The sequence below is a fragment of the Enhydra lutris genome, unplaced genomic scaffold (assembly GCF_002288905.1).
Source record: "Enhydra lutris kenyoni isolate GAN:26980312 unplaced genomic scaffold, ASM228890v2 scaffoldscaffold15, whole genome shotgun sequence".
In the NCBI taxonomy this organism is placed as follows: domain Eukaryota; kingdom Metazoa; phylum Chordata; class Mammalia; order Carnivora; family Mustelidae; genus Enhydra; species Enhydra lutris.
In genome coordinates, this window is record NW_019154099.1 from 44,737,659 (window position 1) to 44,764,330 (window position 26,672).

General features: G+C 37.3%; 1 protein-coding gene across 1 annotated transcript in view; it reads left to right on the forward strand.

Annotated features, from left to right (window-relative positions):
- The window catches only part of LOC111146936 (glypican 5), a 707,501-nt gene that overhangs the window by 37,504 nt on the left and 643,325 nt on the right, over positions 1-26,672 (forward strand). The window contains exon 2 of the mRNA XM_022502687.1: positions 1,989-2,150. Coding sequence (XP_022358395.1) covers positions 1,989-2,150 — 162 coding nt within the window. The remainder of the gene's footprint in view (positions 1-1,988; positions 2,151-26,672) is intronic.

Consider the following 26,672-nt stretch of genomic DNA (forward strand, 5'->3'; position numbering starts at 1 on the left):
GTCAGCCATTAACGGACTGAGCCACCCAGGTGCTGCGGTTGTTTTCTTGCTATTATTAGTTTTATTCCTTAGCAGTCCTTCGCAGACTAAATATGTTATATACATTAATATTTATTTATTGATTCTTTCTTCCAATCTCTATTATTGTTCTCTCTGAATGCTTAATTCCTCATTCCTTCCACTTAGGAATAAAGCTGAGAAGATAGCTTTGTTTTCTTTCAATCAGCTTTACTATTTGAAGCGGAATTTGCTTTTGTATAACTTTAGGCAAGGTAAATGAAAAACAATTGCCAAAATATTACCTACTGTGACACACATAAATATTTTACGCCTCATCGTCTTTGTGAAATGCTCAAATGCTGTCATTTGTTACTTGTCTAACTTAAACAAACCAAAGCCAAACTCATTAGAAATTTTGGTGTCCTGTGTTGGCAGGAAACTCACTGATTTCATGTGTTTTGATCTTACCCAGAGCAAACTTTTGGAAATTCGAGGCCTGAGGTCGACTCTGCGTGACAAGGGGAGAGTTTGACAGTGTGTGTGTGTGCGGGCACGTGTATGTGCACACACGCATGGATATTTTGTGTTTGCTGATCTTTTCTTGGTCAATGAAGAGCTAACAGTCGTGCTGTGAAACTCCCCAGACATCAATAAGGGCACAACTCCGTTTCCTACCCTACAATAAGGAAATAACGTATTCACTTAGGACATGTAAATAAAATTGTCCTGTCCTTTTCAAAAAAGCTGAGTAGCCTTGGGGTGCCCTGAGGCTCATGCCATGATGCCCCATCGATGTTATCCTTGACGGGCACCATCCACACTGTTCCCCTTGAATTCTCCATTCTCTAGCAACCCCACTGTGTATAAAGGTGCCCGCCCTGTCTTACTCTGTAATTTGCCTTTTATCATTGTATGATAAACTTGGCTGGGTTTACTTTTTTTCTATTTGTGTATTATTCTGGTATAAAATGAGGTTTTGGCTCATCTAGGATGAGAGTTGTTAATCATATTAGCATTTTTTTCTAACTACAACACCTCACGTTTCATGTAATATGCATCTCCCCAGAACTTTGATGAATATGGTTGTAAAACTAAAAAGTACTTTGAAGGGGGGTGCCTGGGTGGCTCAGTCAGTTAAGTGGCTGCCTCTGGCTCAGGTCATGATTCTAGGGTCTTGGGATCGAGTCCCACGTCAGGCTCCTCAGCAGGGAGCCTGCTTCTCCCTCTTATTCTGCCCTTCTTCCTGCTCATGTGCTCTCCCTCTCTCTCTCACTGAAATAAAGAAATAAAATCTTTAAAAAAAAAGTACTTTAAACGGTAGGAATTGTCTCTAGCAAGCTAGGTAATGAGTAGAATTGCAGATGGTAGGTTTGGCCCATGAGGATCGAGATTTCCTCATTACATTGTTATTGCGGATAATCGCTTACTCCACAAGGAGCATGAGCGTTATGCAGAGCTGAGAAATCAGGTGAAGGGTCTTCATCTTTATTTGATGTACAAGATTTGATTTTTTTTCCGCCTCAGGAAAAATAATTGTTTTAGCCCATATACTTCTGTATAACATATGTAGATCAAATACTTTTGGCTGAATTAACAAAATAGGCAAAAAAAAAAGTTTCCTGATTTAGCTCTATTTATATAATAATTTGTTTTCTATTAATAGTCTCTTTGTTAGTTAATAGTAATTAGTCAATTGGGTAGACATACTTAATATTTGATCAATATGTTAATAAAATAGTTGAGCAAAGGGTTAATGGTTTAGGATATTTTGTTTCATGTAAATAAAATGTAAATGTGTTAATGGACAATACATATATATATATTTTTTCATATATGTATTTTTAATAGCAAGAGCTCTGGTAAATAAGTTTCTCACATAGAATGTGAGCCCCTTATATGCAGTACTGATTATTAATGCCTGACATGTAGCATGTAATGATTTTTAAATGAATAAGTAATTATTTTGAAAAATATTGTATCTGTTTCAGGACAAGATCTTCAGGTTTGCATATCCCAAAAACCTACATGTTGCACTAGAAAGATGGAGGAGAGATACCAGATTGCAGCTCGCCAAGATATGCAGCAAGTGCTTCAAACATCCAGCTCAACGCTGAAATTTCTAATATCGAGAAATGCTGCGGCTTTTCAAGGTAAATGTATCTTTATTTCTGAAAGTAAGAAGACTTGTTGTGCAGTTTTCCTCTTATTATACTGGGAAACTTGGCTGGGTTTACTTGTCTTTGGATGCCATTATTCTGGTGTAAAATGAAGTTTTAGTTTCTTCTAACCCTCAGAACTTGTTTCCGAGGTCATCGTGGGGCATAAATACTGAGTTGGACTTGGGAAACCGTTAGTTAGTGAAATGGTTCTTGAAAATATATGCCCTTTTAGGGTCTTTCCAGGGCCCCCAGTATTCTTACCTATGGTTTTACTTCCAACAAGGACGGACATAATTATTAGATTTTAGTAAAGTATTCTATAACATAAAATCTCATTGTTTTTAGCTGGGTAATTATAGATTTGTTTTTAAAAAGTTGATTTGAAGAAATATTTGTCTAATTTTCCCCCTGCTACCTCATGTGGTTTTCATAAGAACATCAGTATGATATTTCAAAGTACAGACAAGTCTGATAAATAGTAAAATAGGAAATATTAATTGGATATTTAAGGATCAGCTAAGACCAGAACTCAGCCTTAACTCAAATAGTATGTTCAGAAATAAAATTAATGGGTTATAAAATTACAAGGCACATTGGAAAATAGATGATCTTTTTCTTATTTTAGTCATCATCTCTATAAAATTCCTTATTACTACAATAAAATAGCTTAATTTATTTTTCCTTTTATAAAGGATTAGCTTTTCTGTATATGATTAGAATGAAAATATCTAGAATACACTATATTTTAGACAAATTTATTGTTTTTGTCCAAAGCAAAATATAACTTCTGTTAGTATTCCTTTTCCTTAAGTATATTAATGTCAATCTATTTAAATAATTTGTGCTTTGTTTACATGCATAACTAAAGCACAAAGCTGATTAATTTTTAAAACTATGCTCATTAAATAAAATAAATACAATAAATCAGGATAAAATTTAAGTTGAGATGAAATGTAGTTCGTGATGAATTGATGATTTTTTTGTGGAAACTGACTTGTCAGAGTTTAAGATATTATTTTAGTGATTTTTTTTTAGCTGTCTTAGAAACAATCTTATTTCTGTTACGGGATATATTCATATGAAATTGTTGGAAGAAAACATATTGATATGCCTTTTTAAGGAAAAAATTATGATTTCAACTGGCTGAACCAGAACCAGAAGACTTTACACACACAGAGTGATATGATGATTTTGTCTCATGAAAATGACAACATGCACAATATGGATAATATATTGTAGAGATAAAGGGAGTGTGAATAAACCAGTTTGGCTAGAACAGGGGTGGGGAGTGTGGTGGAGATTCATATGCTTGAAAAGGTGAGCTGGACTTAAACACGGAAGGAGACTTTTAAAGCATCAATTTGAGTTTGAGATTCATTAAAGATTTTTGAATAGGAAAGCTTCATTATGATTTCTCAACTTGGTCAAAATGAAATTCCTTTAAATAAGAATATATAGCCGAAGAAGATCATGACCAAAGAAGCCAGCTTTTTTGGATAGCAGTATTAACTACGGAAGTGAAAGAAAGTATCATCAGTTGCTAATGTATGGGCATCAGTGAATGTTAGCTGAACATTTTCCTCTGTCTTCAAAGATACTGTAACCTTTCATGCTTTGCCAGATAACTTGATCAAGATAGAGACATAGAGTATATTATGGAGTGCTTGCCTGGCTTAGTTTGTAGAGCATGCAACTGTTGATCTTAGGGTGGGTTGGTGGGTGTATGTACACACACACACACACACACAGACACACACACACACACACACACACACACATATAGCGAGAGAGAGAGAGAGAGAGAGAACACAAGAATACATATACATTAAGTTCAAATGATTGGGAAAAATACAAAACCTGAATTACTTAGATTTTCAAGATGGGTTCAGACTGCTGAAAAATTTTGGTGATGTTGCTAAAAGTATGGTGACAACTAAGTGGTAGAAATATGTGGTATTGTCTCTATCTGCCAGAGTATCAAGTAATATTATATACATTAAAAATTTTTCTCTTTTATACATTGTGTTATATTCAGTAGGTTGAGTTTTGCTGTTTACTTAAATACTAATCATAAGAAATGAAAATGGTAGGAATTTTCTTAAATATGACTTATTATAGATTGTTGTATTGTCCCTTTATGAAGTGTCAAGTTATATTTAAGAATCATGAGAAGGCAAGATAAATTTAAAATAAATTTGCCTAAAGGCTAACTTTACTGGAACACATTCTCTTATAAGAAGAATACCTACTTCTAATTTAATAAATAGAGTAAGAAGCTTTAGGCTTATGTCCATAAAAACAAGCTTAAATATATATGGTGAAAGCAATTTAAGAAATCACATTTACTGTAATTAAGCAGGCAACTTCATCAATAATTAAAATACCTACCATCTAGTTTCTGTGACATCAGAATATCTGAAAACAATTCAAAGTCTTTATTTTTCTAAGAAAGAAGCCAACACGTTTTATTGGGAAATTGCCCGTTTGAGAGATATTTAATGGGGAAATCAGTTCATTTCTCACATGATGTAAGTAGATTTGCTACGTTTTGGTATTTTGACTTTTAAGTATTTCACTTATATTAAACACTGCTCCAGCAGTGTTAACCTGTTTTCTTTAACTGGTATCTGGGTTATAAAAGACTTTAGACCAGGTAGCAGTCTAGTAGTATGTAGTATGTAGTATGGGTCCTTCTCTCATGGCTTTCACAGAATCCCATGGAAGCATGTTTTTGAAGCAACCTGTTGGATGCGGCCGATGGGAATGATCACTTGAGTCTGTGGATTTAGTGGGCACCCACATCACGGTGAGATGCAGGGACTGTTAAAGGCAGGGAGGAAACAGTGCTGGTAACTGGTGCTGGAAGACGTAAGGTTATCCCATATACAGTCCACATTCAACTCTGGAATTCAGCCCTGGCAGGTACATACCAGGAGAGTCAAAATCAGCCTAGACGGACAACTCTTCTATTTTTCTTTTATGGAATTTATTGGTGTTTGTCTCAGTCAGATTTCCTTAAAATAAACAAACACCAAAACAAAAGTCTGTTTTTGGAGGGTCCATAACTATGACCAGGAGCTTCACTATATCCCAAGTGTAGTCATTTATACCAGATGGAATGTTTTATAAGCTAAAAGACACAAGCTGATATCTTTGTGCATGTTCCTCTTCATAAATATGTGGTGCTGTTTGCAAAGAGGAACGTTGGCTTTGTCACAGTGCAGACAATAACCGTTCTTTATTTTCAGGGCTTAATAATGCTCATGAATAAAGCAGAACAGCCTGAGATAATGCAAAAGAGTTTGCTTCCCTTCAGCTCTTTTACTGTGAGTGTGGGCTTGCTGACTTTAAACATTTTGGAAATATGCTTCATAATGTTTTATTTATTTATATACTAAAGTATGGTGTGACTCATGAAGAAACAGAGGCAGATGACAGAGAATTTGTCATTTCTGTAAAAAAGCAACTCTTACGCAGTTTTCAAATTTGTTGGTTTTTAAATCTCCATTCAAATAAGATGATGCAGTTTAATTTTTTTTAAATTGAAAACTCCTAAACACAATTTTCAGCATCATTTTCAAAAATTAAAAGGAAAGAAAAAATAAAAAAAGGGAGGGATATTTGGGAGAACTCTATTGGAAATTTGTGTTTTGTTGAAACTTCAGGAAGGTAAGGTTAAAAAGCTACATCTTTCCTTTGAGATGTACCTTTCCCTATTTCTCTTATCTTCCAGTATCTTATGTATTTCTGAAATATATGGTAGATACTAAGTCTTTATTCTGGAGGTTTCCAGTTTTATATATGGTATTTAAGAAGTGTACATTATTACAAAAACTGATCAATGGTAGAACAAGAAAGATTTAGCATTTTTATTTATGATTTTATTCTCTTGGCTGATTAAATTTTCATTTCTCGATTGTAAGTACTTGAAAGATTGGCAAGCTTGTCCTCGTGGGTTGAGATGTGAGATTTAGGAATTTAATAAAAAATACATTCCTATTTTTAATGAAATATAGGCATATGTTCAAAATTAAATATCTTATTTTAAAAAGTAGGTGAATTCAGAATGAGAATGTAATTAATGGATTTTCCTCCTTACACTAACGGATGCTAGCTACTGTGAAGTGTGTAGCTAGTGCGTAGCTTCTGTAAACCTAACGTAAAGTCAAAGGCTCCAATATCTATAGTCAAAGGCACAAAGATATAGTGAATATTGGAATATATAGGAACATTAGGAGAGTAAAGAGATTTACATAAATGTTATTAAGCATGAAATCCATGAATCTTAGTCATTTTAGCTATGCTCTGACAAAGCTGGATAATGTTTAAAATTATTCCTTAGAAGAGCATTATGTGGAAGGATAAAGGAGGAATACTGTTTTTAGCAATGAGAATTACCTGATCAAAAGTTCAGGTGCAAGAGGACGGGTAGCTGTGGGCTGGCAATGTGGAGAAGGCTTGTTTTTCTCCTTCTCTAGCACCTGAACTGAAGTGCATGAAGGAATGAATGAATGAATGAATGAACGAACAAACGAACAGTGCTTCGCAGGAAGATGGTTCTGAGGTAAAAATCACAGAATCCCTCCCTTCCTCATTCCTTTCTCTTCTGTATTCCTCTCTCGATGATTTACTCTCTCTGTGGAACACCTACTAGGTGCCCACGCTGCCGGGTGCTTGGGTCGTAAGTGTCCAGACCTTCAATCTGTTTTATTTGCATCGATTCCTTCTGACTTCTCATATGCCAACATCTGGTTATTGCTTTTATGAACTAGCAAGGGGCACATGATGGTGTCTCTGTCAATGGCATCAGGAACGTGATTGCGCTGTTTTCCCCCCATCAGTTTCAGGCAGCACGTGGTTTAGCGTGTTATCTCATACAGCAGCTATCGAAGCAACTGGTCTTTATCCTAAACTGTCCTTTATCTCTGAAATGTTAAAAAAAATTGTTTCCTTTGAATCTGTGTCAGCAGGCTGCTGTTAATTCTGAAAATGGGTAATTTTCCTGTATTCTCGATAAAAGTTGCAAGAGCTTAAATTACTTCTCAGCTGGAAATATGCTTGCTTGGCATGCAACATTATCGATAGTGGAAATAATATTAAGAATAGATCTAAGATCGGGTTTACTTTGCAGAATTTATTTTCTAAACTTTAAGAAGTAAACTTCCAGTTGTTTCAATTCTGACAATAGGTTATGATAATATCACCTATTGCCATGGTGATCTCACCTAGAAAGCAGAGTAACCTGTTCATAGTAGGTGAAACAGTTCTTTCTTGATTTTATATTAAACACATTTTCAGTTAAATCTTTTCAATGTGAGAAATGCACATTTATTTCCTTGAAGGTGAGTTAACATTTTGTCAGATTCTTTATAATTTTGTTATCTTCATATTCGTTCAATCTCACTTTTGCCTAAGGGATCACAAGGTTGGATTCTTAAAAGATACCTCTGTGTTGAGTAAAGGACAGGATGTGTGGGAAGTTACAACCAGCGATGTTTTTGGAATTTGTCCTTCTCCCTCTCTCTTATTCGTCCAGGTAAAGTGATTTATAAAATTCCTTTTTATAGGTACATTTCTAGGACATTTGTGTATTCTCCTTTTGGGGGCCATCTCAGTCATTTCCACAATATTTTTGTACTTCTCATGCTTTAGTGATCATACGTCTTCAAGCCTCTGTGGGCACGCGCTCCCCTGGGGTTCATACGCAGGCAGCAAGACTGGGGCTTCCCGGGCATGCGCACTGCCGGCTTCACGGCATGCTGCAGAATTGCTCTTCTAAGGAGCTGAACCCTTTTAAACACCCGCAGCCCCTTGCTGTACTTTGTTGGTGTTCTACGTCCTTCCCAACAATTAGTATTGTCAGAATTTTGGAAGATTTGCTGAACTCATTAGGGCATTTGAATGTCTTTTTGCAGAAACTTTTTAATTTTTTTATGTTCTTTATTTTGCCTTATGACTGTGTCCCATGGACCTGTATACACACTTCGAGGGTATATGTTATATACCCCGTTGTCAGTGCTTTTTATGTATTTAAGAGGTTTTGTTTTTAGGTACAAAAAAGAATTTTACTTATTTGAGAGAGAGAGAGAGAGCATAAGCAGGGATGGGGAGGGGCAGAGGGAGAGGGAGAAGCCAACTCCCTGCTGAGCGCAAAGCCCAACATGGGGCTCTATCCCAGCACCCCAGAATCATACCCTAAGGCAAAGTCAGGTGCTTAATCCATTGAGCCTCCCAGGTACCCCAAAGACTTTTCTTTTTAGGTGTTTAAAAAAAAAATTTTTTTTTTAAACTTACAGATACCAATTTTGATTACCACATCTTAAAGTTCTAGCTAAAATAATTAAAATGTTTTTCCATATTCTATTGACATTCAAGCTCTCCACAAGTTTTCTGCACATTTGCATGGCTTGCGGTCACATGCTTGCTCCTGCCTGTTCTCCTAATCTTTTCATTTGCTTCTGGTTAATTCATATCATATTAATTCAATATGAAGAAATAACTTTTTAATTACCACCTCCATACTTACACACATACATGTGGACATATTAACTTACAGTCTTTTATAATATCAATTTTATGAGATGGTAGCAATGAAGATAAAATCTAAAAATTATAAATAGTAACAAATTGAACATTGATTTTTATGGATTCAGGTGTTTTTTTCAGCTCTGTCTCCATCATCAGTCCGAAAGCTACCATCCTCCCACCTTCTCTGGCCCTTGTACCTCCCATGTCCTTGACTCTCTCATCTTAAGCAGTAACATAATGTATCTTTTAGTTCCTTTTATTCATTATATGAGCATGAAAATATTAAATAACCATCACATGGGTCTGAGGGTGAATTTAAACTGAGGACTTTTTTTTAAATTAAAAAAAAAACTTTCTATTTAAAAAATCTTTTTTTTTAAAGATTTTATTTATTTTGAGAGAGAGAGAGAGAGAGAGAAAGCAAGCAGAAGTGAGGGGAGGGGCAGAGGGAGAAGCAGACGCCCCGCTGAGCAGAAAGCCCAGTGGGGGACTTGATCCCAAGACCCCAGGATCATGACCCAAACCAAAGGCAGATGCTTAACTGACTGGGCTACCCAGGTTGCCCCTAAAAATTCCTTTTTTCAACTGTATTGAGATGTAGTTGTTCTCCGTCTGCCTCATTGTTAGAGCCCCAATTCTGGGGGGATGATCACCCTCAATAGAAAAGTGCTCAGGGTCCGTGAGCACTGCTGTGGCTGTAGGGATGAGGGCAGCTGGAGTGGGGAGCGCGCGGGTGGTGGAGCAGCTCTGAAGGAGGTGTGGTGGGGAATGGGAAAGGAAAGGAGCTGAAGTCCCCTTAGAGGGCTGACAGTGGAGACGACTAATTAATAGTGAAGCCACATTGCGTGTCGGTACTGCTGTTTGCGTTTCTAGCCCTGTCTTTGTTTTTGCCTCGCCTGGGAAAGGCATGAGTAGTTGAGCACAGGTCACAGGGGATTCATTCTTCCATCCTGCAAACACTGATGGGGCCACCTCCACGTGCCAGCGCGGTTTTAAGTGCTTGCTGTACTTCAGGGAATGCAACAGAAGTCCCTATCCTCACCGTGAGCATTTCAGTCAGGGAAGGTAGAAAATAAACAAATATAATAGAGGTGGAAATATGTTAGGACGAATTAAGTGCTTGGGAAAATGTAGCATAGAGCAGAGGACAGGGGAGGAACAGTGCTGGAGGACTGCAGTCTTCAACTTTGATAGTCAGGGAAACGTGGATGTTGGAGCAAAGGTTTGAGGAAAGTGAACGGGTTGGATATGTAGATGTCTGGGAGAAAAGCATTCTAGCAAGAGGGAGTAACCTATAGGAATGGGGCTCAAATGTCAGAGGAATAGCAGTGGCTTTGGGGGTTGGGGAAGTGGTTGGAAAGGCTGTCATAGGGGCCACAGGTGCAGATCATGTAGGGCTTTTATTCTGAAACGGAATTCTTTGCCGTAGGTGTAGCTTGATTTGAAAACAGCTTTTCTATCTAGTTGCTGAGGGACACTTAAGCCCAGAGTGGGTGACCATATGTCCAGGGCGAGAGTGGACCTAGGAAGCCAGTGAAGAGGTTATTAAAATAATCCAGAAGAGGCACAGTGGTGACTTAGACCCAGTGCTGGCAGTGCAGGTGGTGAGAAATGGTCAGATTCTGGGTATAGTGGGCATGGTGGGAAAGGAACTGAGGTCAGGACGGGGTTGACTGTAGTAAACTGCACCAAGGGTGATGTAAGGGCCTGTTTAGCCAGAGCAGCTCCGTCCTGACCCTGCCCCCCTTCCCTCAGGGAACTTACTTAAAAACAAGTCCCGGAAACCAGTCCTAGGTAACAAAGCCCAAATACAAGGGTGGGTCAGGCCAGGTGGAGGTATTCAATCAGTGGGGGCGCATACTGTCTCCTAGCTACCAAGGAGTATGGGCCCCGCCCTTTGGGTGCCTTTTGGGTGCCCATTCTGACCAAGGTGATAGGCTAGTTCAAATATCTACTATAGGGTAAATTGTAATTCAGTTGGTCACTTATGTGTGACCTAGCAGGACTGTGCAGCTTTCTCTGTGTTATAATCTCCTTGGCCACCTGTGCGTGGCCAGGCCCAACCACATGGCCTTTGCCCTTAAAAGCTAGTCTGTAAGGCAGAGGGTCGTCGCCTCTTTGCAAGAGACGTCCCTGGCCGGTCAGTTTGATTCTCCATGCTTGGCGCGAAATAAAGCTTTGCTTGACCTTCGCTTTGTATCAGTCTCGCTCCTTTGACCATGGACTCAACAGGTGTGTCTGTGGGGTGTGTGCCTGGTGTGTCCCAGAGGTGAGTGAAAGATGCTGAGGCAGTAGGATGCTTTCCACGGGCACTTTGGAATCTCTGAGTCCGCTGGGAGAGGGGGAGTGAGAAACTGTCATCTGTTTCTGTAGTTCTTAGTAGAAGAGGGACTTTGGTGGTCATGGCAGGACATTCATTGATTATCTGATGGAGGGTCATCTTTCTGTTTTGTTTTTTAAAGCCACTTTATGGAGGTATGATCGACCAAAAAAGCTGTACATATTTAATGTATAAAACTTGATGAGTTTGGAGATGAGTCTACATTTGTGAAACCATCACCGCAATTTATGCCATAAACATTTTGGAGGAGGCTGCTCTGTGACACAGGGTTAAAATAGCAATGGCCTGGAAGAGCCAGGGGATTTCCAACTGCTTCCTATGAAATGGCTCTGTGAAGGGGCAGAGCTTGTTGCTGTAATACCATATGTGTAAATATGGAAATAACATTAATTTTGCTAGAAAAACTCATGATTCTATGTAACAACATATTATCAATATTTAGCATAATTTAAAAGTGAAGGGCATTGTAAAGAAATAACACAAATAAAATTGAGTTGCTTAAAATTTGTAAATGAACTTTGAGCATTGATGGGAGAAGCATGTAATAAGACAATGTTTAATAAAGTTGCAGAATAGTAATTACAGTCAAAATCATGAGTTGGTATATGAGAAATTGTTTTAAGCTTGTTTTAATTATCAACGATATTGGTTACATAAAACTGAAACTGAAGTTCTTTATTAGTCAATAACCCATTTAGTGGATAAGGTTATATGATGAATTTAAGGCTCTTGGGATTCAATTTTGAAATCCTGGTAGTAATTCTCATAACTTGAATAGCATTGTTGCCATTTACCACTTTTATATGAATCAAAAATGAACTAAGTTCTGTTTACCAAACACTATCAATAGTTATCAATCATTTCAATTATAGTTTCTTATTATATCATTTCTTATTTAATTAGAAATGCTTGCAGTTTATGTAACTGGCATTATTGCCAAATTTAAAATTTTTAAATGATGTGATAATTCATTGTAAATTATGAAACATAGTTTATTAGAAATATAAAAGCATTTTTAATAGTGAGGTTTTTTCCCTATAGCCTTGGGAGAAGAGAAGATTAAGATGAAAAATATTAATCCATCATCCATGATATTTAATTGGTGAAGTGGTAAAATATAATAGAAAATAAGATACCTTTCTTTCCTCAAACAAATAGAGGACTTAAATTTTATAGCCATTTCTCAATGTAGCTGTTCATGATGGGAAATTATCCACGCATATCTCCATGCTTTTAGCATAAAATATATCTAGCAATAAATGGAATATATATGCTATAGCTTTTATGCAGAAGGCAAAGGGCTTGAAATGGCATCTCAAGATCCAGAGAGTCATAATAGTAAATAAAGGGTAATTGTTGGATAGCTATGCTGTGTTCCTTTTATTCCAAGGTAATTCTGCCTGTGGGCTAACTTTTGTATAAACAAAGATAATTGAACTTTTGCACCTTAAAGGGTATTGTTATCTTGTACTATTTGTCTGACTTCACCTCCTCTGGGTATAAAGTTGACTTGAATGTTAATTTAGGAAACATATCCATTTTTTTTTCTAAGTAGGAATAAATTGAAGATACTACATAATAAAACAAACATTGGTCGTGGGGGAAAACATTTGTTGTGATTGGACAGGCAATAGGCTTAAGAGTTTCAGAAGAAGGGTTTTAAATTTGCAGAGTCTAGGTTTGAATTCTATCTTAAGACCTGCTGGTGGGGCCTCAATTTCTTGGCTTGTAGGATGGGATGAAAATAGAACCTTCTAGACGGCAGCTCATGGGGATTGATTGAGGCAATCCCTGTAAATTAGCTATTATGGCGGTTGGTATATAATAAACACTCAGTGTATGTTAATTGTTCCTTCTCCCTTTATTCATGCTGCACATTTTCTCTAATATTTGATGAGCAGCAAAACATTTCAGGGCAAAAATCATCTAACAGTGTTTCTGGATGAGTGTGATTGGGGGATGCCCTAAAGTTAGTTGTCACATTATCAGAAGTGCTGGTATACTGGCCAGGTAGCAGAAGAGCCTTGTGATCCAAACTTCCAGATCGTTCTTCGGGTTCGTACACTTGTTGGGGTTGCCAAGAGTCATGTGGCAAGGGCTGGTGGTAGTGGCCAAACGTGCTCTCTGTATTGGTAAAGACAAGCAATGAGAACGATTATTTGGTAAATAGTAATAGTCCATTTTAAAAAGTAAGATTTCCCCTACTCAGCTGGTAGTCAAATGAATTTTCAAATTTCATTAGATCGTATTAGATTGAAATGTTTTGACTTTCACTGTAGTAGCAACTAGTGTGAGCCCAGAAATCTAAGGTTTGACTAGAAGAGTGATGCAAAGGGACAGAATCCACGGCAAATTATTTAGTAGCTTTACGAAAGCCTTAATCTTTGGAGTGTCCTCCGAATGAGACTGTCTTCACATACAAAAGGCTTTCAATTTCTGATATCACTGATTCATTCTGGTCACCTTGTAGTTTATGTTAGCATATCTTTTTTTTTTAAGATTTTATTTTTTTAAGTAATTTCTCTACCCAGTGTGAGGGTTGAATTTACAACCCTGAGATCAAGAGTAGCACGTCCTGCCACTCTGCCAGCTGTGCCAGCCAGGTGGATTGGCATATGTTAACACAGTCAAAGCTTTAGATTATGTATTTGTGAGTTATTACATAGAACCACTAACTTTAAATTGGTCCTTTCATGACAGCATGGGAAAATAAATAAATGCATAGCCTGCAGAGCAATGTGAAAGCTTTTGTGGTTGGTAGAATATGATAAAAACTTAGCCTAAGATCTAATTGAACTACTTTAAAGGCCTCTGTTCGTTAAGATAAATTTATTTTGGTTTAAATGTTGCTAACCACTGTTGCATAAAATTATGTAACTGTCTGATAGTTGTATTTCCTCTGCTGAAAATGTGAAATAATAATAATAATAATAATATTATTATTTATTTATTTTTTAATCTACAAACATCTTAGAGAGTTTCCTCTCTGAGGAAAGAGAGTCTGGCACTTATAGCCTCTGGAAAGTATGGTTTGGGAAAAGGGTCAGGGAGAGGGATAGAGGTGTCTGCTGGTTCAAGAAGGAATAATACATGCTGTGTTTATGTTCTAATTTTAGAAATCTGGTTTTTAGTATGCTCACTTTCTAGCTGTAGTCCCAGGGCAATACTTTAGGATCATCTAGACAAGCTGCTTAATTTATTTTTATTGCACATCTTCAAAGTAGGTTTAAATTATCTATATATTTGGCAACTCTTAATATATTTAGTATATTTGTTATTTTAATAAGATCATATCTTTTGAATGCAAATTAAGAATATATTTAACAATTACTAGTCTACACAGCCATTCTAGAAGGCAATTTGACAATAGTTAAGATACATGTTCTTTCTCTCATCTTTCTCATCTTCTAAAGGTTGTATATACTGGAAAATTTTTTAGAGGCTGTTCAGGGACATGTAGAAGCATGCTAATTAAAGTGTTTGTTGTAATAGCTGGGAATTGAGACATCCTAGGTGATTGAGGGAAAGGTTAGGAAAAAGCATTATGCTTCAGTAAGAATAATTAACTAGATACATACATGGTGACACAGATAGACTTTAAGAACAAGGTAGAATGAAGAAAGGAAAAAAGAGAATGAGGTATATAGCACAATTCCATGTATGTATCTTAAAAATACATGTAGCAAACAATTTTATATGTTTTACTGAAACATGGGCAAATCAAAGAGTTTACATTTTAGCACATTAGAATGATTATTTAAGGGTATATAATTGTGTAACTTACCATCCAACTACATAAATATTAAGAGACGTGGGGTATGTGAAGAATAGCTAGGAAAAAAGAAAGTGAAAGAAAATGAAATATCTAGGTTTAAATCTACTCTCAATGTACAGGATCTGTATGCTGAAAATGCTGGTGAAAGAAATCAAACAACCTAAATAAATGGAGAGATATACCATGTTCATGAATTGATAATGAAGCTTACAGCATAGTTACAGTAATTGAGGATGTAGTATTTGCAGAGAGATAGACCTATAGTATAGATAGGACTGATCATTATGTTTGCTTTCCAGAAGCTTTAAATCTATTGTGGAATATAGACAAATGATGACCTTTCAGTGTGGAGTTGGTGGAGTTAGGGTAAGATCTCATGTAGAAAAGACAGCTGATTGGATTGCTGGGGAGGGAGCCTGGGAAAACAGTCCTGAAACAGCGGGTTCATGTGAAGATCAAGGGTCAGGGATTCCTGTCCTGAGAAAGACAGGGAGAGTTTGAGCTGAAGGGGCCATGAGTCTCCCCTAAGGTCACAGCCAAGTGCAGTAGGTAGGACGTGGTGGGAAGTCAACCTGAGGTTGTGTAATCCCTTCCAATTATTTTAATTTTCCATCGATCTGTGTTGTATCTTCTCTTATTCCTAATTTTGCTTCTCTTTCCCTACTCTCCTTTCTTATCCTTTCCTTCCTCTTATGCTCTCATTTCTCTCCCACTTTCTCTTTTCTTTAGTTTCCTCTTTGTCTCATCATCTGTGTCATAATCAGGGTTTTGTCCATGTGTATCCTTTATCTTTTTGTTTTTAATAAGGGCTGTTGTAATCTTTTTAAATTCTCATGACTTTTTAAAAATTGCATATGTTTCTGATTTCTTAAGATGTATATATTTTTAATATTAGAATTTCTTTTGGTAGTGAAAGTATTTTAGGGAATAAATTTTCCTTTGTTGATAGCTTTACTTTATTGCATAGATTTTACTATGAAGTCATCCTTTCACTTTGTTTTAGAGTCTGAACTTTTATTTTTGATTTTCTTTTTTGAGGTTATCTGGGCAGTTTTTGCTTAGGATTGACTAGGTATATTGTGGTTTCAGTGACTCTTGCACCCCACCCCACCCCCAGATATCAGTAGCTCATATCCACAGAGGCTACATGTCCTTTAAAGGTGTTGGTGATGTGTTTAAATATATTGTTGGTGGCTTTTTTCTGGCTCAGGCTGAAGGAGCAGTTATAACTGAGATGATGTTGCTCTAGTGGCAGAGGGAAAGATGGTTTCAGCTCCAAATGTGTCTGCTTGGAAGGGGTACCTGTTGCTTCCACTCACATTTCATCTGCCAAAATAAGTCTTGTGGCCAGGCCAGAGATCAAGACATAATGCTTGTTAATGTTCCCGCAGGGAGAGCAGACCATATTTTGTATGAAAATTTAACCAACCCTAAAAAATGTTGATGGGGGTTGAATTGCATTCTCTCAAAAACATATGCTGGAATCCTAAGCTCAAATGTGAGTTATTTGAAAAGCCTTTAGGGAGGTTGTCAAGTTCAAGTGAGGTCATTAGGGTGGGTCCTAATCCCATACACTGATTTCCTTTAAAAAAAAAAAAAGACACTGGGACGCCTGGGTGGCTCAGTTGGTTAGGCAGCTACCTTCAGCTCAGGTCATGATCCCAGCGTCCTGGGATCGAGTCCCGCATCGGGCTCCTTGTTCTGTGGGGAGCCTGCTTCTCCCTCTGCCTCTGACTGCCATTCTGTCTGCCTGTGCTCGCTTGCTCTCTCTCTCTCTCTCTGACAAATAAATAAATAAAATCTTAAAAAAAAAAAAAGGCAGATTGGGACAAAGAGATACACATGTACATGAGAGAACAGCATTTAAAGGCATGGGCATTCCCAACCCTACTGGAAACTAGAGGAGATGCATGGAAGATTCTCGCTCTTTGCCCAAAAGAAGGAACCAAACCTGCTGACATCTTGATCTCAGATTTCCACTCTTCAGACTGTGAGACAATAAATTTCATGTCAGTCACCCATTTTTTGTGGTGGTTTGGTACAGCAGCACCAGAAAACCAATACAAATATGTTTCAATATTTCCAAGAAATGCTTGGTCAGATTCTTATTATTTATTTCTAATATTATTACTCTATTTTAATTAGAAAATGTAGCCAATAACATCTCTACCTTTCAATAATGAAATGTTTTCCCTGGTTAGAATCATGATCAGTTTTACAGATTTGTTTCAAGTGGCAAATCCTCTACCTGAAAATTTCATTCAGATTTCAAAGGTTGTCATAGGGGTATTCTTTACTGTTTAGAAGTTTAGATAATCATGTCACTCTCTTCTAATTTACTGCGTTCAGGCTTTTGTACCTTAATTATAAAAAAAAATCAGATTCATCTTTTTTAAAAAATGAATAAAACCCCTTGATTTAGAAGTGTATGTTTATGTTCATTTTCCACTTGTTTGATGATTAAGTTGCAGTAATGAGAATGCCTGAAAGTAGACTAGGTTGATCAGCGCATTGTAAATGTTGTCTTTTAGTGACCCACGATCATGCCTTCTTTTTTTCTTTCAGTCCTTCTTTCCTTTTCTCTTTTTTATTTTATTTTTTACTGAAGCAGCTCAATATTACCTTCAGACAGCGATCGGCAAGGCCTGTCTCTGAGATCCCTCCATTTCTGTCAAGCAGTCCCTTAGAAGTTATAAAAAAGTGCTGATTACTACGGAAATCTTCCTTTCCATACACACAGGGCTGAGCCTGAGAGCAATATTGTAGCTCAGCTGGGAAAGGAAATGAGGAAAAAGAATTGGGCAGGAGAAGGAAGATGGAAGGTAATAGATGACAGGCTATATTGTTCTCAGGAAAAAATTGGATGCCATTAGACGGCATATTGGATTTAAGTACGTGATTTATGATCCACTGAAATCATCTGTGTTATTCTGAATTATGCAAATATTATTTTATGACCCGATCTTGAATCAGGTAAGAGAATGGTTCTAACTTATGCGTGTTTTGCCCTTTGCTATCCCAAACACTGTGATCTTGATGCTATTTTAACTCACACGTTTATACATGTAAAAGTGTCTAAAATAATTAATATAACCAATTTTGTGTCTTCAAGATTAGCTGTTTGCAAACAACAAACAAGCTCTGTGAGAAACTAGAGCAAGTCTTTGCAGTTGGACTATATTAGAATTCCATCTACATTTTAATTTGGTCCCTGCTGTGTGGATATATTAGACTGAATCTATTACCTGGCTCAATGGTCCTCTTAGACAATTTCCCTTTCTCATTCTGATTTTATTGTAAGTGATCGTCAACATACTGTAGAAGTCTGCAAATCCAATTGTGATCACTCCCATGAGGCACCGCTAACCATGACCGTACATTAAAAAAACAGAAACAGGGGCGCCTGGGTGGCTCAGTGGGTTAAAGCCTCTGCCTTCAGCTCAGGTCATGATCCCAGAGACCTGGGATCGAGCCCCGCATCCGGCTCTCTGCTCAGCAGGGAGCCTGCTTTCTCCTCTCTCTCCCTCTGCCTGCCTCTCTGCCTACTTGTAATCTCTGTCAAATAAAAAAAAAAATAAATCTTTTAAAAAAAAGAAAAAACAAACAAAAATAAAACAAGAACGGGAAGATAGCGGTATTTATAGATTACCTTTTTGTGAAAGGTACTAGTTCCAGGTGTAGTGTGAGACTTTATATTTGGATGATGTTGGGGTGTCGTGCACAAGAAAATTCTATGACAGTCATCCCCCCTGGGGCAGGACCTGGTTTTGCATTTAATATTCCAGCTTTATGTTTACTGTTGTTTTGAGTTGCCTCTTTTCGTGATGCTCATGAACCACCTGCTGTTTTTTCGTTTGGGGAAAATGTGTCTCTGAGTATTGATTAGAATTTCAGCTTTAAATATAGTCTTTTCATGCATTTAATACATTTAATCCTTACTGTGAAACAGATTAATGGATCTTTGGTATAGAACTGAGGAACATTAATTGAGTTCAGTCTGGTTTATTTAACTGTGTTGCCGTCTTACTGGGGTATGCTTTTTAAGAACATGTCCAGAAGTTAAGAGAGATGATATCAGATGGTAATGCAAGGCATTTCATTTTCTCATGCTGCCCACGGTTTGATGAAGAGCCCTCTTAGGAAAAAATAAACAGTACTTATTCATTCCATATGCAGCTTGATATTCTCGTCTTTATCTTCAGAACCGTCCTGCCATCACCTTGTGTCTGGTACCTTGTTTTGACCCCTCATGCTTACTCTCAGATCATTTCTTCCTGACTTTCTTATCTTTCTTCTTCCTGTTTTTGTTTCTTTGAATATTTCATTCTTAATGTAGCCCCTGTCTCTCAGATGCCATATATATATATTCCTACCTGGATTTCCTGCTAACACATTAAATGTTATCTTTGAATGTAAATTTCTCATCCTTTTCTCAAAAACAAGTTTTCATTGTAACTTCTCCATCTTTGTGCTTGGTATCACCATTTTTTCCCCTGAATCTTAGGCTTAATTTCAGTGCCATCAGTGACTTAAATCTCTTGTGCACCTTCTGTGTGTCAAAGATGAAGCTTTTTCTCATTTACTCTTTTCTTCCTCTTTCTCTGGACACTTTTATTACTGTAACAACCTCTTGACTGGACTAACAACTTTAGTTTTTATCCTCTGCTGTTCCCAAGAAACCTAACAGATTAAGATTTTAAATTATAATATTCATGTATCATTTTCCAATTTAAAATTCTTCAGTGCTTTGCAGTTTTTTGCTGTTTAAAATGCTATCTAATATTCATAGCTTTAAATGTCTGCAATAATCTCTGTTATATCTATTCAAAATTAATTCTTATTCATTTCACAACATCTTCTCTCCACCAGCAGGTCATGCTCCTAGAATTCTCTGTTCTTTCAATAATATTCCTTTCTTAAGAACAGGAGGTATATCTCATATTTGTAACCATCTTGTCATAGACTGAATGTTTGCTTCCCCTGAAATTGGAAATTCATATGTTGAAACCTAGTCCCCAGTGTGATGGTATGAGAAAGTGAGCTTCTGGGAAATGATTAGATCCTGAGGATGGAGGCCTGATGAATGGGATTTGTGTCCGTATGAAAGAGACTCCCTAGCCCCTCTGCCATGTGAGGATGCAGCGTAAAGATGGCCACCCATGAACAAGGAAGTGAGTCCTCACCAAATGGCCAGTCTACCGATACCTTGATCTTGGTTTTCTCAGACTCTAGAACTGTGAGAAATAAATTTCTACTGTTCATTAGCTACCTAGTCTGTGGTCTTCTGTTAGAGCAGAAGAGGGGACTGAGACTCATGTGCATATCATTTTCTTGGCACAGTGTCTAATCTGTGGTAGATGTTCAAGTAACATGATTTTTTGTTGTTGATTTTCAGTGTCAGTCAGGGTCATCTTTAGATGGTTGGGATGGTAATTTATCTTTCATTTTGCCTTTTTGACTTTAAGACCATGATCTCTGGGGTCATATCATGGGTTTAGCTATAACCCTTGTTTTGTGACTTTAAACAATTTACCTAATGTTTCTCCATCTTCGTTCCTCATCTGTAAAATGGAGATAATAGCTATACTAACGTAAGAGAGTTGTTACGAGGACTAAATAAGAAAATACATCTACAGGGTTTTAAAGGAGTAACCAATACATAGTAAGTTCTCAGAGACATTTTGCCCATAGAATATAGCTTTCTAAGTTGATGTTACTAAGCATTTCCAGTTACTTGGCAAATTATGTAGAGAGAAAAGTCTTATTTGGGACCTCATTTTAAAAAGATTTTATTCCTTGTCATTGTCAATACATGTATTTTTTTAATAGTAAGGCTATTTATATATACATCATAATTTTTGTCTTGTTGAATCAAACTGGTACCTGAAAATATTGATGAAAGTGCTGATAACCATAGGAATACTGAATTTACTATGTTTGTGGGATTAATAATAATATATATTAATGCTGTTTGACTACTCCTACCACCACCATCACTACAATCGTTTATTGAACACTGATCACTTGTCATTTCAGTTTTATTAGTAAACCATAATTGATCCACTAAATACTAGGTAAAATTTTATTACTAGATATGTACAGATAAATTATTACCACAAAAGTATATACATGTCAAGTAATAATTAAAATTACCCTTTAAAAATTATCTGGTGGGAAAGTTGCCCATTTTACATGTTATCCATACTTACAAAGCTTTCTCTATTTCCCTCCCCACCATTATCTCAACTGTTTTTGTCTATTAAGTGTAGAATTTGATTGGAGTTATTCTTTACAGCTCTGGATTTTATTCTTCCATCACCTCTAATATATGAAAGAAAATATTCAAAATAATTCAAATTTTAAGTGGCCTTTTCTGCAATCTGGTAATGTCTTTTAAAATATTTGGAACTGTGCTGGAAAACATCACTCCTTAATGAGGAGAAGAATTTGAGTTTTGCTGCTTTTAACAGAGTAGAAAGTTTTGTGCAGGTTGACTTTTTACCTTGGTGATTGATCTCATCAGAATTGATCTTGAAGAGTTGGGAGAATGTTGAATATAATTTCGCTGTTAAGTTCAATTGAATGAACATATATTTAATACTTTTCTGGACGTGAGATTCTGCAAGATGCTGAAAGTCCAGGGAACACTGAGACTGACATCCTTCCTCTGTGACTCTTGTATTCTAACAAGGAAGATGATGAATGATCTCAGTAGAGAGAGGTCAAGACAGCAATAGAAATGTGGATCAGGGGGCACCTGGGTGGCTCAGTGGGTTAAGCCTCTGCCTTTGACTCAGGTCATGGTCTCAGGGTCTTGGGATCGAGCCCCGCATCGGGCTCTCTGCTCAGTGGGGAGCCTGCTTCCCCCTCTCTCTCTGCCTGCCTCTCTGCCTGCTTGTGATCTCTCTCTCTGTCAAATAAATAAAATCTTTAAAAAAAAAAAAAAAAGAAGAAGTATGCATCAGACAGTGGAAGGATTAGCTTTATTAGAAGAAGAAACATAAACTGGTTGTGGAATGCTTCCCAGGAGGGGTGCATGCATTCAGCATTTGCCTTTTTTTTTTTAATTTAATTGCAATTTAGTTGGTATATTTCTTTTTATTTCCATGTGTTGATACTAAGCAAGAATATTTTTTATTTTTTCTGGCTGCTATAAAATTGTCGTACCAAATCTTCTTAGCCATGACAGTCATATACCTCACCTTAAACTTGGGTTTTATCTCCTTCACAGGTGATATTTAGAGTTTGGCATCCATCAACAAAGCTTCAAAACAGACTATTACTAGCAAAGAAAAGGAGCTTAAACAGGCAGTTCAAAATTTTATTTATACTCCAGGAGTAGTAAGGAACCTGTTTATGACAGCTATTTCTCTCTCCTTTTAGGCAAAGATGCTTCATCTTTTAGCAGAGTTAGTTGAGCAAGGATACCGTGGAGAAATAGGTTTTTTTTTTTTAATTTTTTTTTTCCCTAGAGCACTCTAGGCTATCAATTTTATAGACTCTGTGTAATTCTCGACAAGAATGTAGTTTGAAGCAAGCTGTTATGATTAATTATTGCTCGTTAACTGGATCTTCACTCTGCATGAAAGAATATTATAGTTTTTTTTCTCATTCCAAAAATCATGTTGTTTATATTAAAATGAAATGCATTTGGGGAAGTTGGAAGTTGAGATGTGCAGGGTGGGCTGTGATGAGAGCAGGCATGTGAAAGTCTTGATTTTGTAGTACTATAAATGCCATTGTGATTTTTCAGTAAAATTGAGTTAGATTGCTCAACAGAAATATTTATATAACAAGTCATTTGTGATGGAGATTACATATCTTGTACTTTATAAATCCTTTTTCTTTGCAAGAGTCCTTGGTCAATGCATACATTTAGAAGATCTTGAAAGAATAAAGTACCAAAATTACTCATGTCCTTGAAACTCAGATCAATTTATTGTCTTTACAGGATATTCACTAAACTATTAGCTTGGTTTATCAATAGCTATTTGAAGAAAAAACTAGAATAGTAACATGCAATTTTGCAATTTTTCACTCTCTTCTACTTATGTAAAGATAGGAGATAAAGATTTTGCATGTCATTATATGAGTAAATTTTCCTTAATAGCTGAGCTGTAATCTGTCAATTTCTCAGTTTTTCTCCACATCTACCTTTGAGAGTCTGACACATATGATTATGCTCATGTAAAAAATGGAAATACCATAAGAAGGAAGATGCCCTAGTCTCCAACTTACAGGCAAAATTTGTCTATAGCCAATTAGGATGGTCAAGTCTAATAACTCTAATATTTTGTAGGTCCTAAAGGAAAAGACAGTGAGAAAGAATGAGTGCTAAGAATTGTTTTATTAGTAGGGCCACAGTTTTCAGAGGATCCCACAGATATAGTTGCTAATTTTCTTATTAAATAAGGAAACTCTTGATAATACTGTAGTAGGAACTAAAGACAGTATAAATTGATTGATAAGATGTTTTTCACTATTACACCACTATGCGGGGTGGCACCTGGATGGCTTATTCTGTTAAGCATCCTACTGGTGATTTTAGCTCAGGTCATGATCTCATGGGTCTAGATTGAGCCCTGCCTCATGCTCTGCACTCATCAGGGAGTCTGCTTGGGATTCTCACTCTCTCTTTCCCTCTGCCCCTCCTCCCACTTGTGTGTGCTCTATCTCTCTCTCAAGTAAGTAAGTAAGTAAATAAATAAATAAAATCTTAAGAACACTAGGAGGATACCACTATAAAAAGCCATAGAAAGGATTATATACTGATCCTCTTGTTAATGTTCTTAATTCCTAACACATAATAAACAAGAAACCAAAGGTCAAAGCAATGGGAAATAGAGCAAATGCATTTTTAAATTTAAATTAAATTAAATTTAAATTAAAGAGTATCACCATAACTTAAAATATTCTGAGTTGAGTTACTTTATTTTTTCCTTCCAGAGAAGTTGATTTTTTTTAAGATTTTATTTATTTATTTGAAAGAGAGCAAAAGCAAGAGCAAGAACGAGAGAGAGAGAGAGAGAGAGAGAGAGAACAAAGGGAGGGGAAGAAGCAGACTCCCCACTGAGCAGAGAGCCAGAAATGGGGCTCAGTCCCAGGACCCTGAGCTCATGACCTGAGCCAAACACAGATGTTTAACTGACTGAGCCATCCAGGTGCCCAAGAAGTTGATCTTAATATACATCATCTTTCACTGTTTCTTATTCTATCCCTCTCTTGTGCTGTTTCTGAATAATTTTCTTAGTAAATAGGCAAATTTTGGTCACCTTTTGGATCCTTTTCCACTGGAAATAAATCCTTTCATATATAAGTTTATAAGCTTGAACATAAACTGAAAAAAAAAAGGCATTTAGGAGGTGATGTTAGTGCTGTTATTGTGTGTTCCTCTATTATGATAACATTTTGATGACAAAGATGTCTTGGTGTTGTTTTCTTCCTCTTTTCTCTTAGTGTGGGAAAAATTGTGTAAAAATAAGGATCAAAAAGCATATGGCTTATCAGCCCATTATTGCTGTTTAACAAGCAACCACAAAATCTCAGAGGCATACAACCATAGAGTTTAGTTCTCGCTCAGATCAGTTAGGGTTTGGCTGACCAAGGCTTGGTTTAGCTTGGCTTGACTCCGAACTCTGGGCTGGGTCCAAGCAGGTCTGTTCCAGGATTTGGCTTGCAAGGATGTGCTTAGATCTGTTTCCTGTGTGCTCATTTCGGGGCTGCGATGAAGGAAAAATAACCACTCAGGAGAAATCTGTTCTCTTGGTTGTTGGCAGGAGTGTAGGAAAGCAAGTGAAAACATGCAGTGCCTCTTAAAGATGAGGTTCAGAGCTGGCCCACTGTCACTTCGTCTGTTGTCCATTGGTCAAAGCCCATCAGTGGATGAGGGAGCATATTTCTCCCATGAATTTGGAGGATGCAAGGAGTCAATACTTGCTAAACAATGAGCTGATTTCCAGTACAGAATGTAATACAGGAAGTGGCACAAATTCTACAAATTCTACAAGAGGTTGGAAATAAAAGGATCTCTTGAAGTAACAGTCACTACTGTTTCCCCGTGCTAACATGGGTGTGCATGACGGTAAGAATGGGCCTGCATTGTCTTATGTCTCTCTCAACCATGCACTACTGACATGTAGAGTCGGGGGTCCTCTTTACTGTGGGGAGTTTTACAGTGCAATGTAGGATGTTTGGCACTATCCCTGGCTTCTACCCACTAGAGGTCTGTAGCATCTGCTCATTTCCCAGCCATAACAGCCAGAAATATCTCCAAAATGGCCATATGTTCCCCGGGGAGCAAAGGCACCCTCAGTTGAGAACCACTGACTTAACTTATACTGGTAATCTTTGATATGGGGGGGGTCACTTCATTTTACAGATGGAGAAACTGAGGTGCAGAAAAGCTACTTTTTGCAGGGTTACATTGAGATATAACAGAGTTGGGATTAAAATCTAGTTCCCCCTAATTCCAGAGTATGTGGTCTTAAGCCATATTGTAAATGGCTAATACAGAAGATGCCTCTGAATTGGGTTTTCCTTCAAGAGTGGGGGTAGGAAGGGCAATCACAATATGCAGAAAGTCAGGTCTTTAAAAGGGATGCTTGGGGAATTCTGAGAGGAGGTGAGAACAGAGCAGGACCCTCTGATCACACTCAGAGGCCAACAGCTGCGGGATTAGATGAACTGCTAACAGGGCAAATGGTAATTAACCAGATGAAGACAGCATGGGTTGCCCTGAATAGAGACTCCAGTATACAGAGAGTCTCATGTATAAAGAAAACAGGAACATGGAGACAGTTGGAGCAAAGCATATCATGGAGGAAATGGCTGGAAATGAAGACAGAGGCAAAGCCAGCAGTGATTGATGCCATTCTAGGGATTCTGAACTTTAATCCTGAAGGCAGTGTTGGACATACACAGGAATTTTAAACAGGAAAATTACAGAATCATATTTGAATTTTAGAACACCACTGTTCCCTTGTGAAGGATGAATGAGAAGGGGGATTATAGATGACAGGAAAATGTGTTACAGAAGCAAGAAAATTATGTGGGAGGATATACATCAGAGTATTAAGAGTATCCTTGGATGAAGATTATGGTTTTAATTTTCCTTTTTATTTATTTTGGATTTTTCTACAGTGAAAAAAATATTGTTTTCATGATAGGTAATATGTTTTGAAAGAAAAGGTAGGACATTGTAGCAAATCAGGCAGGAAAGTGGCAGAAGGGCAGGAGAAGGAGTGATTTGCTGAGAATGATGGAGGAGATAAACTTGTCAGGGCTTGGAGATGCACGTTTGATGGGACTGCTGAGGGGAAGGAAAGGGAACGGTCTAGGAGGCTCCTTGAGTCTCAGGCTTGAGCAGTTCATAGAAAAGGGGATCTAAGAAGGTGGGGTGACAGTTTTGGGGAAGGAATGCGTTCCGTGTTGAGTGGTGCTTCTGGAGTATCTATGTGGAGGAGGCACCAAATTGTTCATTAGAGTTGCTCAGGAGAGCTTTTGGTGTAGCTATAATTTTGGAATAACTAAAATATAGAGTTATCTTTTTTGGGTAAAAGTATTTGGAAGAATGCACACATGGGGAAAAGAAAAGGGATGCTGGTGGATTTTTGATGGTAAAAATGAGGTGTGCAAAGGGCATGAAGGGTGTCTAGCCAGGGCAGTGTCAGGAAGCAAGAGTGAATATTCTCAGAGTACAGGGTAGGAAACTCTGGAAAGATAGAGAGGCCAAATGTGATGCCACACATTCTTTTATGTTGAGCATTTAGGTCTTCAGTACCAGGGCAAAAGCCATTTCAAAGGGATTGGTGGTTATAGTTAGAGGTTAAATAGCAGTGGGTTGTGGTAACAAAATCAAGGCCATGAGAGG